The following is a 16,806-nucleotide window of genomic DNA, read 5'->3' as shown; positions in this document are numbered from 1 at the left end:
GTCCCGGCATGTGCTGTGCTCCAGCTGCTGGGCCCCAACACAGGTTAAATACAACTTTTTCTTCCTTCCACTGATGGCTATCATCTTGTCACAAATTCAGTTTGCCCAGGAATGAAACAGGAGGGAATAGCACCACCTCTCTCTGGCTGAGAGTGGAAAATACGTTTGCAGCTAGAAAAACACCGAGAAGAAAAGGTTGAATTTCAAAAGCCTGCTCCGTCCCGGTGTCAGCGTTTCCCATTACCTTTGAAACATGTTAGCACGGCTCTTTTTGTGAGAAAGCAGCCTGAAAGGCAGAGGCCAGCAGGGCATCCTAGGTACCCATTCACCTAAGTGCTTCCAGTCCCCTTTGTGGGCTGCAGAATATTACATATTTTCATTTATTCATTGCCTCTTTAACTGGGAAGGAGGTTTCGGGCACAGCTGGGGGTCGGCATTCAGCTTGCTCTCAAGCTGTCCATTTTGCTGACTGTTATAAAAATAAAGCATCGCGGCTCCCTGCTTTCTACGGGCTTCCCACCGCGCGTCTTTAATAGAGGCGACTGGGTGCCGCAGGCGGGTGTGCACCGTGGCCGGGAGCCGAGCGTGGCTACCCCCAACCCCGCTCCCCGTGCACCAGCACAGCAGAGGCTGCTGCAAAACCGGTGGCCTGAACCCCTTGGATGGAGGAAACCCATAAGGGCAGAAGTGCAGGAGGGGGGGCTGGAGCCGCTGCTCAGGCAGGGGAGGCTCCGAGCCCCCACAAACCCTGTGAGGTTGGCAGTGCCAGGGCAGCATCCTGCCTCTGCTGCCCTCCCGCATCGCTGCGTCGTCTGGGCTGGTTCTGCGCAGCAGCGGCTCCAATGGCAGAGGGATGGGGGCCAGCAAGTAGCATGGGGTTGGTGCCCGAGCTGCTGGCAGCTGTGGGCTGCCATGGCCCGGGCTGTGTCCTGCACAGCCCCACCGCTGCAGCACCACACCCTTGGGCGGCAGGAGAAGGAACATCCCCATTTCAAACCCAGGAAAAACAGAGGCATCGAGCGGTTTGTGAGATGGGCCTGGGTCATGCAGGGCTGGAGCAGAAGGAGGGGCTGAGCCCGGGGTCCCGGGCCGGTGCTGGTGTGCAGTGCTCTGCCATGTCTCTCCAGGGTCTGCAGATGGGGCTGGGAGGAGCAGCAGGGATGAAACCCCCTTGAACACCCTTTTAGCTTTGTGAAGTGGAAAGTTTCCAGAAGGGCTGGAAGCCATTTAGCCAAGTACAGTAACGGGGACGTCCATCAAAATGTAAGAGGGAGAGGACCTGGCAGGATCCAACTGGCATTAATTATGCAGTTTCCTGAGCGTAGATGTCAATCAGGAATGGAGTCAGGTGACTTACTGCTTTCTCACCAGAGCTGAGAAAAAGCCTTAAACCTGCATTATTGCTGCTGTTTTACAGCCTCTGAGATGTAGTGACCTTTCCTTAATTGATGAGAAAATGACAGTTTGTTCTTAGTTCCACCCAAGCTCAATGCCCAGATTTACCCAAACTTTTTATTGCTGCCTGTTGCTAAAAAGAGGAGGAACAGCGTATCTGTAATTAGCATTGCGCCAGAGTTTCCCTTTTGTGACAAATATATCTGTCCCTGGGGTGGTGACTGTTGCAGAGGGAAAGATGCACCAGTGGCTCCAGCGTGGGGGGGGATGGAGCTGCGGTACTGCTGCCGGCGCAGCCCAAGCCCGGTGCTCCGGTATCGCGTGGGCTGCCTTCGGGAGAGGAGCACAGAGGGGGCTGGGTACTAAATTGCATAAAGCAACATCACGAAGCCGTGTGCTGATCATTCCTCTTCCGGCAACTCCACCTTGCAATGCTCTCGGATACCTGCCTGCAGAGCGTAAGCCTTTGCAGTTTGCTCTGTGCGGGGGGAGCCCGCTGCAGCCCCTCCTTTCCCTGGGGTTCCTGCAAGTGCAGAGGACATGGGTTTGCAAGGAAAACTCAGGCATCGTTGCTTGTGGCTTTGGTGCCACTTGCATGTCGTCAGGCGCTGGCTGCAGCGGCCTTGCTGGCATCGGAGGTGAAGAGGAGAGAGCAGGACCTGGCACGGGGAGCCTCTGCCCCTGCTTTAGCTTAGCTTTTCTTTTGCAGAGCAGCTGTCCCGGGGCTGGTGCCTATCTGTGGCCTTGGGTGTAGTTAAATCACTGGCTTTGCCATAGCTCTCTGCTGTGGGTGAGCAAAAGGCCAGCTTACTCCTGCCGGGAAGGACTCTTCTGCTTTCCTGCATCGTTCATCAAAATGATTCTTGGAAAGGATTGCATTAGGGCTGGCCTCTCGATCTTGCCAATTTTTTTCTCTTTCTCTGTTAAAGCTTTTGCTCTTTGACACCTGGGTTTTCTTGCCGTAGAGGGAAGCGCAGCTGATTTTGCATGTTTTGTTTTCAATAGGATGGTGCCTCTCTGTGCTTCTTGAGTTGCAACCCTCAGGAGCAACAGTTTTGTCCTGGTGAAGCCTGATGGCTTCATGGGAAAGACCTAAACCAAGGTGACGTGGTCTCCAGGGGCTGGATCATAATGCAGTGACCATCCCACCACAAGCCTCTGTACACTGGAGGATGTCCTTAGGATTTCTTTTCCCTAGGCAAGAGGATTTAGGCAGAATGATGCATCCCCACCCTGGGGCAGGGAGACCCCAGTTTGGAACATGAATTGGGCAGAGCTTCATGGTCTGCTGCCTGGGTCTGCAAAATGAGGACGTTTGCTGGAAATGGTGTTTTGAGCAGTACAAGTCCTGTGCAGGGAGTGGGGAGGAGATTCAGCCCTGCGGGCAGTGGGGTGTCAGGGGGTCTGCACCCCAGCACATCCCTACTCAGTGCAGGAGCTGGTTTTCTTCCATGTCCTGGCTGTGGTCCGGGGTTCAGAGCCAGGAGAGCAGGAACAGAAAAAGCCTGGAATAGCCAGAGTCCTAGCTGGAGCCTGGCTGCTGCTGCCGGCTTGTTGGGGGGCTGGTATCTGTTGACATTGCCTCTCCATCGTGGAGGTTTTTACGATCACCACCATGGCCCCTGGTCCTGGTGGGCTGTCTCCCTGCACACCGAGTTATGGCACTATCTGTTTCGCGCTCTGACATCTTTATTACAAACAGTTGGGGAAATGCAGCCAGAATGGCAGATTTCTTTAATCATGCTATTACACAGCTCTTCCCTTTGTTATATATAGACTTTAATATGTCATACATCAGGTAATGGGTCAACAGAGAATAGACTGGAGAATTTAGTGCAGGACAAATAAATTAACCATTCAAGCCAGGAGGAGCCTCCTCTCTCTCCCTGTCCCCTTCCAGGGTAACAAAGAGAAACAAATGGGCTTTTTTATTTGTCCCATTAATAGTGCAATTGTTTTAATGACAAAATAAGTGGAAGAAAAAGGGCAGGCTGACAAAGCGTGCCCCATGCAGCTGGAGGGGGAGCTTGGGAAGGCAGGTGAACAGGGCTGCCGACCTGCACGCCTTGCACGGGAAGGGGGATGGCGATGAGGCTGAGCTGCCCCGTCCCAGCATCAAGCCCACGGTGCAGCTCCCCTCTGATCCTGGACACCGCTACTGTCGGCTCACAGGTACCAGCCCAGGCAGCAGCAGGGATGGGGACGGGGGGATGGGGTCCAGCCCCTCTGGGCTTCCCTGCTGCTCCCCATGCTTCCTGAATTGAAATAAAAAATAGAAACCCAGCTGCTGCCCGGGCAGCATGCATGGGCGCGCAAGTGAGACGAAGCTGGTGCTGACTCTGTATTTTCCTACTGCTTCTCTTAAATATTAAATGGGCCGAAGTAATTACCTTTTAGGTGTTAAAGCTGGTGTGTTTTACAATGGTCACATTACACCCAGGAGGGCTGCATGCCGCTACTGCTGTTTATATTTTATGAAGTGTGAAATGGTGCCCAGCGTCTCCCAGGACAGGCTGCCGGGGGGCCGGCAGCTGCGGGGTGGGCAGATCCGCTGGCAAGCCACAGGCACAGCAGGCTTTGCAGAAGTGGCCGTGTGCCCCCAGACTTGCTGACTCAGTGCACGCCAGCTGCTTACAGCAAGGGTGCAATATGGGGAGCACCGAAGGGGTAAGGAGCATGTCTGGGGGTACCGACACGCTGGGCAGCATCATGTCAGTCTCCAACACCATGTGCCGGTCAGTCAGCGATTGCTTGGTTTTGTGGAGGTGTGAAACACGGAGCTGCTTCCCTCTGCTTGGCGTGGCAGGATGTCTGCCATGCTGGAGCAGCGTGGTGGGGGCCACTGGTTTCCCCACTTGCAACTGCTCCATCGGGAAGAGTTGCACTGCGGCCAGCTGGGCTGAGCGGAGCCCCTTGCTCATCTCGGGGCTGCTGGAGCAGCCAGCATGGGATGCTGGAGTGACTGGTGTGGGATGCTGGAGTGGGCAGCACGGGATGCGGTGCGTGGGAGCCCAGCCAACAGGGCAAGTCTGTGCAGCCCTGGCCCCGCAGCCCCTCCCCTCCGCTCCTCGGCATGCAGCAGCGAGCAGAGATCTTCTGTCTGACGGGGATCAGCCTCTGTCCAGCCAGCTCAGATGAAAAAAAGTGAAAACAAAATAAATCAAAGCCCGGATTGTTGAGGCAATTCCTCTGTCTGCTCCAGCACAGCCCTTGATGTTGGAGTCCTTCAGTCAGAATAAAAAAATAATGGGAAAAGATCAAAGGGGAAGGGAAAGGGGGGGATGACTCTCATGGGTATGCTGTGAAGCAGCCCCCCGGCCCTGGGGAACGTGGCCTTTATGCACTACCTCGGCCGGGAGTGGGGGACCCTGGTCCCCCATGGGGCTGGCCAGGATGTGACCATCTCCCCCTCTCCATCCCAAACCCTCTACCCTGCCACCAGCCGCCTGCTGTATTTTAAGGGCTCATCTTAGCCATGAGCCCCTGGGCTGGCTCCTCATCCATCACCACCTAAAAGCGCTACTCTGAAGTCTCTGGGTGACTTTGTTCATTTGCTCCTGTTTCTGCTTGTCCCCCCGCGTTTCCGAGTGTGCGCTGGCCGGCTGCCTCCGCAGCACCTTTCCTTCCTGGATTTGTAAAAGGATTTATCCTGCAGATTGCCTCCCTATTGATTTTAATCATTAAGCTGGAATTGCTCTTGCTGGATGTAAATACTTTGTGCCAGCTCTGTTTGCTGACAGCACTGGGAGGAGTGCTGCTCTCGGGCTGACAGGGACAGCAAACATTGCTGGGGCTGGGGAAGGTGATCTGGGATTTTGAGGGATTGGTTCGTAATTCCATCAGCTTCCATCAACACATCTGCTAGTTTGCTCCACTGAAGCTCTTAAAATGCACAACATTATTGATGCCGTGCTGGCAGCAGCAGCCTGGGTCGGTCGCATGGTCCACCTCGTTCCTGACTTGCTCTGAATTGCCTCAAACCACCTCCTTGGAGCAGGTCTCCTCTGCCTGGTCTTGCTGGGCAGGTGGGATGCTCTGAGCACCTGAGGAGCACTATAGCAGGGAGAATAGGTTCAAAAGCATTGGTTTGAGATCCTTAAAGTTTTGAACTATCTTCTGACCGAAACAAAAAGGTCCTCTTATGCTAAATGATTGCTCAAGGGACAAATCTGTCAAACTTTCTCGAGTCAGCCAGCCTTTAATATGATAAGTATCATGCAAAGCTGAGAAAATCCTTACAGCTGTTGTTAGCGGAAGCATGTGCGTAGGGAGGACAGCCCCATGTACTGCACACTGTGGGAGTGGGAGCCGAGCACGCCACTGAGACCGGGTCCAGTGCCTCGAGAGAGATGCGGGACTCATCCCTGAAGGAGAAGGGATTGCGGGAGGCGGCAGACGGACTCTAAGGAGGAAAAAGCTTTTCAGTTCAGTTAGTGATGTTACGCAAATGGGCGGTGAGGTAATGCTAAAACTCTTTTTGGCAGCCATGCCTTCAAGGTGGAAACCGTCTTTTGATGTGGGTTGATTTACAGCTGTTTTGCATCCTCATCTCAGCCAAGCTTCCAAGCGCTGCTGGGGGGGGGGCAGAGGCCCCCTCCCTGCCCACCGGCACAGCTCCTGCCTGCTTTGCCCAAGCTAGCTCTTTGCCCAAAGGGCATTTCCAGGCTGTGGTCTGCAGGGTGGTTGGTCTGAGCGGGTCGGCAAGGGCAGTGCGGGGTCTGAAACTGCCCCTTAGGGATGTGAGGGAAGGGCTGATCCAGCAGTCTTGGGGGGATGGAAGGAAACTGGGGTGGACTGGTAGAGCACCCACACACACATGCACCTTCCCATCCCACGCTGCAAACAGCAGTCCTTCTGGGGTTTATTTTATTTTGATTTCGATTTTGTGGGGTTTGCACGTGGGAGCAGGCAGGGATGTTTGCCAGAGATGCCGAGCCTGCACCTGGCTCCACTCGAGCTGGCTCTGCCTGAGGCTTTCGTGCCCCCCATGTCCCCCTCCCCAGTTGGCAGGAAGCAGTTCATGAAGTTCGAGTGTGCGAACAATGCTGCAGAGGTGCTGGGCTGCGACGTGGAGGAGCTCACCACCGCTGTCTTCAAACACCACCTGAAGCAGATCCTGGCGCAGGTGACGGCACGGGGCCACCGGCTGCCCCCCGCAGAGGACAGCCCGGCAGGTACCGGGATGCTGCATCCCTTTTTCCTTTATTGATGGGTGATAGGGAAATGCTGTGCTCTGCACTGCTCCGGACCCTGCGTGGGGAGAAGATGGAGGGCGTGCTGCAGGGAGAGGCAATATGCCCTTTTCTTTTCAGGCAGTGAGGTCCATTTAAGTAAGTTCATATTAATTAAATCATTAACTGTCCTCTGTCATGTAGCTGCCCTCAGCTCTACAGCTGACCCTGCCGGTCACTCCTTAGGGACACATGAAGAGCAGGTGAATTCAGATAATGCCCCTGGCAGATAAGTGATGTGGCTTAAATGCTGTGAGAGCTCTCCCTATAAACTGGGGGGAAGAAACCCCAAACCAGAAAGGCAGCAGGGTGGGCATCCTTCCCCCGTGCCCACAAATGAAGCCATGCTGGTGTTGCGCTGTGTGCACCCGTGTCCTGGAAGGAGACCTAGACATGGATGGGGGTTGTGCTCCTGCTGGACAAACTGCTGCTGAGCCACTATAAACCTCAAATTAAAATATGGATATAATTCACAGAGGCAGATCCAGCATGCACGTGGCAGGGGAGGGTGTGAGATACCGCCTGGCTTTAAGGTCAGCCTTTTCATGCCCGACTCATCCTCGGTGGCAGAATTACAGCTGGGGCCCTGCAAGTTATTCTGATAAAAGCAAGAACTAGCAGAACTGGCATTTAACTTGGCAATAGTTTTATTTCTTAAATATATGGTAGGCAGGAGTCACTAGAGGAGCTGAAGGCAGGCGGGTGGATCCGCACTGTTTGTGTAACCGGAGCGATGCCATCCCTGGCGGGCAGAGGCTGGGAGCCGTGTGGGTTATCCTGCCCAGCGAGCAAGGGAATCCCTGCTACCGGCTCGGCTCCATGTGGGCTGAACTCAGCTGGAAATAAATGATGTGGCTTTGCCTGCTCTCCTCTCTGCCTGTGCCAGGGCCAAAGATGACGGGTGTGGAGTGCGTGGAGGGGATGGCGTCGGGTCTCTATGAAGAGCTCTTTGCCGCGGTCGTCTCACTGATCAACAGGTATGGAGCTGCCGGGCACCACACTGGGGGTGTCTGTGGGCGATGGCTCCTTCTGCTGGGGCTGCTGAAGAGGAACCTTGCTGGGGGCTCTCCAGAGAGAGGCATGGAGCAGGCAACTGCTGCCTGCTGAAAAAAGAAAGTTATCTGAAAATCTCCATCTGGGTGAGCACACTGGCTCTCGGGACCTTCTGCGGGCTGTCCGGCACTGGGGACGAAGGGCCCCACGGAGCAGCAGTCTCTGCGCATCTGGGTGTCGCATGGGACGGCACGTGTCCTGCCCCTCCTGCCAGTATGGGTGGCCTGGCACAGAGACCTGGCACCAGCAGTGCCCAGCTGGCACCGCTTCTGCTGCAGCTGGTAAGCTGCCTGCCGGGAGGCAGCACCACGAGCAGACCTACCAAGCAGCGGAGAGCAGGGCATCGCGGCGCTGAGAGGAGCAGCCCGGCTTCCTATTAATAATAGATGTGACTTTGCGGACTAAAATCAAGGTTACCAGTATGGGCAGAACAATAAACCAGTCAGGGAATCCCACAGCGAGCCCTGCAGATGCATGGTAGGAGTCCCTTCGTGGTAAAAGCTTGATCACAGGAAAGGATCGAGGAGTCAGGAGTGAGAGGGTCTGGCACCAGAGTAGCTGCCGAGGTGCCCTGGGAGGCTGCAGCTGTGTCCTGCTGCCGGGTGCTGGTGCAGCCGAGCAGGCAGCACCTTCCTCTGCCCCGGGGCCTTGTCCTCACTCTGCTTATTTCCATCTGGAGAACCAGGATGGGAAGGACATCCTCTGTGGCCTGACGTATCTCTTTCTTCAGGCGGTGTAAATCCAAAATTATCTATTTGGATAAATGGAATAATTTAGCACCAGGGTAAGGATCAGGTCCCCAAACTGTTCCATTTTCTCAGTTCTGATGTGCGACTGAGTTTGTTGAAGTCAGCATCCACATAAAAGCCAGTGCCCAAAATACTCTGGGTTGTTGCTGCAGGTTTATTTTAACCTGCGGTTACTTAACCTGCAGAATATTTTTATTGTAATTCCTAGCAACTGCACTCTAAAGGGAAATTGCTGATGGTACTCAAAGGGCTGACAGAAGAGCAAAATGTTGCTGATTCTCCTGAATAACAGCATTAGCTCAGGATGTGTCCCAGGTCCCTTCTTCCCTTTAAAGGTAGCTTTGTTTTGCCCGACTTTATTTTCCACACCAGCCCGCCAAAGCCTATTAAACCATTGTAACAATGATCCAGGTGAAGAGGCATGTTTCAGTGCAGCCATGAAAATGCTGTTTCCTCAGTGAGTTGATGGTGAACATGACTCTTTTCGACTCCGGCTGCAGGAGGGTGCTGCTATGAAATTCTGCAAGCAATTCATAAATATACTTTTGTTGCTTCGTTCAACCCTGTGCTTTCGTTGAGGTGCTGGCATGCTTGGTGGGAATTCTATCAAGGAGAAATGCATCTCCTTTAATCTCGCTGAAGCAGCAGCGGGCTGCCCTGCCAGCGGGGCTGCTGGGGAAGGGGCAGCACTGCAGCTGGCGAAGCAGCACAGCACAATGGCAGTTTCAGAAATGCACACTAAAAACAATCTTAGAGGTTTCCCAGGGTCAGATTCCCCTGCTGTCCTTATCTGAAATGCTGGAAATGACTGCAAGCAACATCTGAAGAAGTAAACAACATCTCTTTTTCTCCCAAGAAGCCCCTTGATGTCTGCTTCTCAGACCACACGTGTTAAGGGCTGTGATTGCTGTTAGCGATTTCCTCGGGAGCTGAACATCAGCAGCTTCCCCTGGAGAAACGCTGCAGACGGCATGGTGCAGCACAGCAGCCGGGGCTTTGGACACTCCTGTTGTCCTCGGTGTTGGCATCATGTGCCAGTTTAGCCGCTTTTCAAATCAACTGGTCCATCAAACTTCATACATTTGGATGAAGATGTAGTACTGTCAATAACTAGAGTGCCAGGAAGGGGCCAAACACGGGAAGGGCGGCATCTCATCCCACCCCACTGTTAAGTGTCTCCCAGGCCAGGTCAGGAGCAGTCCGTGCCATGTGTCTCCATCCAGGCTGGGAGGAGATGCTCGGCTTGAGCAGATCAAAGAAGAGGTGGGTGAAGCGAAAGGGACAAGCAAAGGAACCGTGCCAGGAGGTGCGGGTGCTCCCTGACAGGAGACACTGGGAGAGGGGGAGACGGGGAGCGCTGGGCTGGCCACTGCTACGTGGGATGGTGCCCACCCAGGGATGTGCACGTCGGGGGGAGGAGGCAGTGTCACCTCTGAAGGGAGAGCTGAGGCGCGTCTGTGGGTAAAACCCGGTGTTGTGTGCGGCTCTTTCCCCAGGTCTTTCTCCTCCCAGCACCTTTCCATGGCCTCCATCACGGTGGTGGACACTCCTGGCTTTCACAACCCACGGCACCATCGGGGCGAGCGAGCGGCGACTTTTGAAGAGCTCTGCCACAACTATGTGCACGAGCGGCTGCAGGCTCTCTTCTACGAGAAAACCTTTGTTGTGGAAATGGAGAGGTACAGAGAGGTGAGGAGCGAGGGCTGGGAGCAGCGTCCTGGGGGGCAGCTTCCCAGCACCTGGGGATGGGACTGCCTTCGACCCAGCGGGTCCCTGTGCCCTGCCATGGTGTGACCAAATAACACACTCAGCAGCTTTAACGGGAGTGGTGTTGCAGAAACGAGGGGTCTGTAGGGAACAGTAGCCTTGAGCCAGGTCTCTCTTCCCCCTGCTGCCCCAGTCACAAATCTTCTTGGGTATTTCTGTCTGTGCCAGAGATGCCAGGCTGTCTTGACATCTCTTTGGGCACGTTTGTTCCAGCTCAGGAGGCTTTGTGCCCTTCTGTTGGGGCCACTGAATTTTTCCTCAGGTGATGAATAATAGAGAATAGAAAGGAAAATGATAAATTGTTGCAGAAATAAGCTGCTGAAAAATCTACAAGCAGAGATGAACTTACTAGGCTTGCAGAAGTTACTTTAATACCTCTAGCCCTGGGAAAATAGTTGAATTCCCATGGCTTAATATTCACACATCACTTGCGCCAGGTATGTATGTACATGCCCTTCACTAGTGATGAATACGTAGTTACTGGCCGAGCTTGAAATGGCAGGGGGCTCAGCAGGCTCGCCTTGCCTTGGCTTTGCTGCTGGCTGAGGACGGCTGCCCTGGTGCAAGACTTTTCCCTGTGAGCCATGGGACTGCGACTGTGAGCCAGAGCCCCAGTGACCCATTTACTGCCAGAGCTGGATCACACATGGTGGGGGGTGGTGGCACGTGCCCTTGGTAGGAAAAAACTTGGGCCCCACTGCTGCTTTCTGCTTCACCTGCGTGCTCAGGCTGCAAACCTGAATTCCTGAGCAAAATCTCACCATGTTACCATGGAGAGACATTAAAGCTACGGCTCTCGCTGAACATCCCCAGTTCACACATGTACAAGAGCAAGCTGTGCTTACCCTGCTGCTCCCGGGGGGCTCCCCACGCTCCAGGGCATGGCACGGGGGGTGTCAGGAGGGGGTGCTGGAGCTGCGGGTGGTGGGTGAGCCCTGCAGCCGGGGGCTTACAGCCTGAAGCCCTCTGTTGAGAAAGGGCAACAATGCCTGCAAGCTGCAAATTAAATAATTGATTGTTTTCTTGGTGCTTTCTTGTTAAGTCTTCAGTTATTATCATATCCATGATTTATGCAGCTTGTCTGACATCCGCAAAGCGCTGCAGAAGCCCGTTGGGTGCGGTGGTCCCGACAGCCCTGCCGGCGGGGGCAGATGGGGCTGTGCCTCCGCGTCACAGCGGAGGTGTCTCCCGTGGCTGCTCCGCTTCCCCAGTGCCGGATCTCTGCAAAGCCGAGCGGGAGCAGGGCCCACACCACCTTCCTCCCCCTCCATGCAAACCTATCTCCTCTTGGCTTTCAGATGCCAGACCATGACTGAAGCAAGCTTTTAAATAATGTTTTCCAGGAAAATGTTGAGGTGTCTTTTGATCTTCCAGAGCGCTCTCCACTGGCCACGCTGTCCATCATCGACCTGAGCTCCTCACAGGTAACCTGTCCCCCTGCCATGGTGGGATTTGGTTGCTCTGGCCATGCTTGAAGCATCCTCCTGCTCAGAGGAGTAAGGATTTCAGAGGCAGAGTGGGACCTCGCAGTTCGTTTTGCCCAGAGCAGCCCAGGGTGTTGCAGGGGAGCGCACAGCATCAACCAGGACCTTTAGGGCTTTTTAAAACACAAGCACTCTTCTTGGTAAAGCCCTGCACCCCAGGCATCCCTCCCAGCCCTCTGGGACACCGTGTGACTGGGGAGGTCTCAAGGGTGATGTCCAGAGCTGGATCAGGCCAGGAGGGTTTCCCGACCCTGGTCTGGCTGGTCTGGGGCAGGGGACACAGTTGGGCAGAGGTGATGGGAGTGCGGGGGGAGCAGGCTGGCACGGCTGTGGCTGGAGCTGGCTACCCACAGCCCTCCTGCCCCTTCCCCATCACTGAGGAGGGCCATCTCCCTTTGGCAGTCGCAGGTGCTGCCCGGCAGCCCGGGGGCCGATCGCAAGGGTTTGCTGTGGATCCTGGACGAAGAGGTGCTGATCCCAGGCTCTGGGGACAGCACTGCCTTCGACCGCCTGTGCTCCTACTTTGCCACGAAGGGACCTGACCAGGAGGGTAAGTTCGGCTCAGCTTTGCTGCTCACCCTGTGGCATTGCCATTTAGCTTTGGAAATCTAAGAAACCGTGTCGCAAATTAAACAACTCACTGGGCTTTTCTTCTCGGGCGATTCTGGGGTGCCGTCGCTATTGCAGGGGATGGCTACGTACGCAGGTGTGAGCAGGCGCTGCACTTCGAGATCTCCCACCAGCTGGGCACTGACCCTGTGCGCTACGACCTCACGGGCTGGGTCAGCAAAGCCAAGCTCAACCTCTCAGCACAAAACGCCATCCAGGTGCTGCAGCGGTCCAAGGTGTAAGTATAAGGGAGGTGCCCCGGCACCGGCGGTCATCCCTGTGCCCGTGGGAGTGGGTTGGGGATGATGCTGCCATGAGCTGAGTTGCTCCAGCTGGGGCTGGAGATTGCAAACCTGCCCCAGCTCCGAGAAGACCTTCATGGAGGGGAAGGCAGAGGGTTGTGTGAGCTATCCCAACAGAGAGGAGAGCACTCGCAGCCTCGCTGAGGTCAGAGGAGCTGCAGGCAGCCAGGGCGGGCAATGGCCTTGGTGCTGGCTGTAAGGGGTCCCTGCCTGTCCCCCCACCTCCTGCCCAATGCACAGCCCAGGGGATGGAGCTGATCTGGCCTCGGGTGGGCAAGGAGAGGATGGGATCTCGAGTGGATCATGACTGCGGGGCAGTCCCAGGCACCAGCTGACACTGGCATTGCATTGCCCGAGTCCAGCTCTACCCAGGGGAAAAACTGCAAGAAAGCCAGAAAACCCCACAGCTTTCAACCCAGCTTTGTGGGAATCCTGAGAGTTTAGTTAAGGTGGGGGGAGCAGATGTCAAGTGATTTGACTTACAGCCATCAAGCCCCCGGGCTGACTGACAGCCAGATGTACGTGTTGTGATCGCAGTAGACGCTACAGAGCAAGCTGGTGAATAATGCCGCGGTGAACAGCCTTCCATCAAAGCTGTCTGGGTTCTTTGAGTCAGCAGATCCGTGCCATTGACGTTTCAGTGGGGGTCCCCTCCAGCAGGTGTGGGTAGTGGGGGGGGCGGGGGGCACCGAGGGGACCCTGCTACGTCCTTGGCTCCGCAGTGCCGCAGGGTTGGGTGTCCGGCGTGGGTCAGGGCTGCGAGATGTCACCGGCCAAGGGCAGCTCCCCATGCAGCAACCACACAGGTTTTCCCCACCGCTTTGAGGAACCTTATAAACTAAATTGGAATTGAAATGTAATTGAGCTGCTGCAGATGTCTCCGTACACGGGATGATTTTAACCTTCTGCTTAACCACTCCCAGCTCATTTTGTTCGGGGCTTCAATTCAGGAAAGTTTTAACAGCAGTGAACAGCTCAGTGCCCGAACCAGAGAGGAACAGGGCAGGGGGGGGGGCCATCCCAGCACCCTGCTCTGCTCCAGGGCTGGGTGCCCTGCAGCAGCACCAATGCCAAATTTGGGGTGCTGGGCATCACATCCCCATTGGAGGGGCTGGGAAGCAGAGGTTCCCCGGTGCTGGCACTGCTGCGGCCCCACCACCCTATCTCATTGCTTGCTCTGACAGAGACGCCGTGAAGGAGCTGGTGTTGCCGCGCTCACGGGTGCCGCTGGCCTGCCGCGCTGTGGCAGGGCTGGAGGGACGCTCTCAGGCAGTCTTGCACCGCAACGGCTGCGTGAGGAAGACCTTCGCCAGCAGCTTCGCAGCCGTGAAGAAGAGGTCGGTGTGTGCTCAGCTCAAACTGCAGGCGGTGAGTGCGGGCACCGGGACCCTCGTGGCTGCAGGTCAGGGTGTTTGCAGCACTGTGTAGCCTGACCCCGCACTGAGATCCTGCCTTAGACACACTGCTCCTTAGCGGGGAGCCCCACATCCCCCGCCCCCAGCAGGCACCTCCTGCGCCGTGGGGCTGGGAGTCACCATTGCGGTTCTGTGTCCCGCAGGGCTCTTGACCCGGGATGCTGCTCTGGCTGCGGGTGGCCACAAGCCTCCTGAGCATTGCTGTCCCTCAGGGAAAGCATCCCAGGCAAACAAATCATAAAGCAGATTACACACGCACCTTGCTGTGCCACTGCCTAATCCTCTTAAGCTCTCAGAGGAGTAGACTAGCCCTCTGTGCTGGGCACATGCCAAGCTCCTGCTGATCTCAGCCATAATTAGGTGCCTAAAGTCTCTCGAGGAGATGAGGCTCTGTCTGTGTAGGCTCCTCGGCCAGCCCGGTTTGCAGTCCTGGCCGTCCCTGGCAAACCCCCGCCCAGCAACCCTCAACCCCGGTAACTTTTTGTAGCCCATCAACCAAAAACATGGGATGTTAGGAGGAAGGGTCCCGCTCAGCTTCTGTGTCCTGCACCTCGGGCTCACCTCTCTGACCGAAGCTGTTGTTCCTAACACGCAGCTGAGCTTTGAGGACTCTGAGGATGGCTCCTTTACCTGCCCAGACACCTGGCGGAGGGTGCACGGGGAGCGTTTCCCACCGCTACCACGTGCTGCCCCTTTGCCCCGCTCCATCCCTGCTGACCTCTGCTTGCCTGGCAGGACGCGCTCATGAACCTTCTCCGACGGTCCCAGCTGCACTTCGTCCACTGCCTTCTCCCGGGAGGGGGGTCGGAGGGGCCAGTCCCTCGGCCCCCCGCGCTGCCCGATGCAGCCCTGCGGCTGGACGTGCCGACCCTGCGAGCCCAGCTGGAGGGGACTCAGCTCCTGGATGCCCTGCGCCTCCACCGCATCGGTACGCCCCAGCCCTCCACCACTGCCGTGTGCTGTGCCGGTCCCACCTGCCGGTGCTGCCCTGCCGGCGGCTCAGCCTTCCATGCTTTGCTCATCATCTGCCTCTCACCAGCCCCACTTTCAGAAAGTCCCCGAGTTTTTATTGCTCCTTTTTGCAGGGGTTCCCAACGCCTCTCCTGCCCCCAGCCTGCTGTGCTGCCGGGTGGCACAGCGCGAGCACGACGGCTGCAGCTCCAGTGGGGTTCCCCTGTGCTCCCCTTGGATCATCTGTGCATCAGGCTGGACCTGCACCAACTGCGGTCACAGTCCATGCCAGGGGGAGAGGGACCCGTGCAGGAGGCCCAAGGGCATCTCCTGCATGACACGAGGTGCTGGAATGGCGTCTGACCACCTCAAGCACCTCTCCACTGCTTCTCTGCTCCCTTCACCCTGCCCTCGTTGCAGGGATTTCTCTCCGCTAAGGGCAGGTCCCCTGGTCCCCACCACCTGCAATGCCTTTTGCTGTGCACAGGACGTGCCACCCTTTGCAGCAGCCCCCTCCCGACTGGTTCCCTCCCCGGTGTTTCGGTGCAGGCCATGTGCCCCTGGGCTGGCGTGGCCCCCAGCAATGTCTGTCTGTCCCCAGGGTATGCGGATCGCCTGGTCCTGACCCAGTTCCGACGGCGCTTCCAGGTCCTGACTCCGGACGTCATGAAGAAATACACCTCTGCCTACGAGGTGCCGGATGAGAGCAAGGTGCGTGCTGGGCTGGCCTGGGGAGCAGGGGCTGAGAGCCCCATGTGGTGCCAGAGCTCTTCCAGCCCTCCCCAATGTGGTCAGGGCTTTCTTTGCAACAAGGAGCAATTCCTGGAGCTCCCTGCAGGCAGCCCCTGCACTGGCATTGCCTGTACACTGCGTGAGCCCAGCTGCCCTCTCTCCAAACGAACTGGGTCATACCAGCATCCCCCTGCCCTGGGACAGGAGCTGCTTCCCAGTCCCTGCCTCACTCAGGCATTCGGTGTTGCTGGTATTATTCCTTTGGCTGCTGTAGGGTCAATAGCCGCAGGTCTGTGGGCTGCCAAGCTCCAGCATCTCCCGACGGCTGTGGGCGATGCTCCTTTGCTCTGTTGCTGCAGGACCCGCTACAGCTGGGAGCACACATCTGGACAGCTGTTGAGAAGCTTTGGTAGCAAGGTTGTCAGTGCAGGTCCGGGGGTTTCTTAAACATGAGGCTGTCTTCAGGAACTAGGAATGAAGGAGAAAAACCACATTCAGCAAGGCTCAGGGTAGCACCCCAGCATTCGCAGTGCTGCTGAGAAATGGCAAGTGGGTTTGGGAGTCTGCAGGGTCAGCCCATAGCTCTGGGCTCTGGGCGGTCGGAGCTCCCTAGCAATCATCAGGAGTGATCTGGCGGCGGTCCTGCGTCCTGCATGAGTGCAGCCTCATGCGGCGCTGGGTTGCAGGGGGTGGCTTTGTATCCTGCTCCTCCTTACCCTTCCCATGTGTGCCTGAGCACGGAGGGACGCAGGTCCTCCAGCAACCTGGCAAAGCAGCCAAGCTCGGCTCTTCATCCTGGAGTTTCTCCCCCTGAGGACTGTTTCTGCAAAGGCAGTAAACATGCCTGGCGTGGGCTGCATTTGCCAACGTTATTGCACCATGGAGAGGACTTGGAGAAATCAGCCTGGAAATGAAGCCTCTTATTGCTACTTTTTAATGCTCAAGAGGAAATGGCTTTGAAAATCCTGCTTGCTGAGGGCTGTGCCTCAGTCCTCCGGTGCTCTGGCTGTGTGCCTGGTAGGTCTCGTTTTGCAGGGCAGGGCACAACCTGTGGGACTGGAGGCATACGCAGAGGGCAGGATCCGTGCATTGCCCCATCCTTCACCCCAGCTCTCTCA

At 56.4% G+C, this 16,806-nt stretch overlaps 1 protein-coding gene across 5 annotated transcripts in view; it reads left to right on the top strand.

The window, feature by feature from the left end:
- Positions 1 to 16,806, top strand: part of MYO18B (myosin XVIIIB) — a 77,595-nt gene that overhangs the window by 12,353 nt on the left and 48,436 nt on the right. For all 5 annotated transcript variants that reach the window (XM_030025068.1, XM_030025069.1, XM_030025067.1 and 2 more), the window contains 9 exons: positions 6,399 to 6,569; positions 7,513 to 7,603; positions 9,925 to 10,117; positions 11,539 to 11,619; positions 12,082 to 12,229; positions 12,367 to 12,526; positions 13,775 to 13,958; positions 14,741 to 14,933; positions 15,558 to 15,667. In XM_030025068.1, coding sequence (XP_029880928.1) covers positions 6,399 to 6,569; positions 7,513 to 7,603; positions 9,925 to 10,117; positions 11,539 to 11,619; positions 12,082 to 12,229; positions 12,367 to 12,526; positions 13,775 to 13,958; positions 14,741 to 14,933; positions 15,558 to 15,667 — 1,331 coding nt within the window. The remainder of the gene's footprint in view (positions 1 to 6,398; positions 6,570 to 7,512; positions 7,604 to 9,924; positions 10,118 to 11,538; positions 11,620 to 12,081; positions 12,230 to 12,366; positions 12,527 to 13,774; positions 13,959 to 14,740; positions 14,934 to 15,557; positions 15,668 to 16,806) is intronic.

Source organism: Aquila chrysaetos, chromosome 9 (genome assembly GCF_900496995.4).
Source record: "Aquila chrysaetos chrysaetos chromosome 9, bAquChr1.4, whole genome shotgun sequence".
In the NCBI taxonomy this organism is placed as follows: domain Eukaryota; kingdom Metazoa; phylum Chordata; class Aves; order Accipitriformes; family Accipitridae; genus Aquila; species Aquila chrysaetos.
This window is presented reverse-complemented; position numbering and strand designations above follow the sequence as displayed.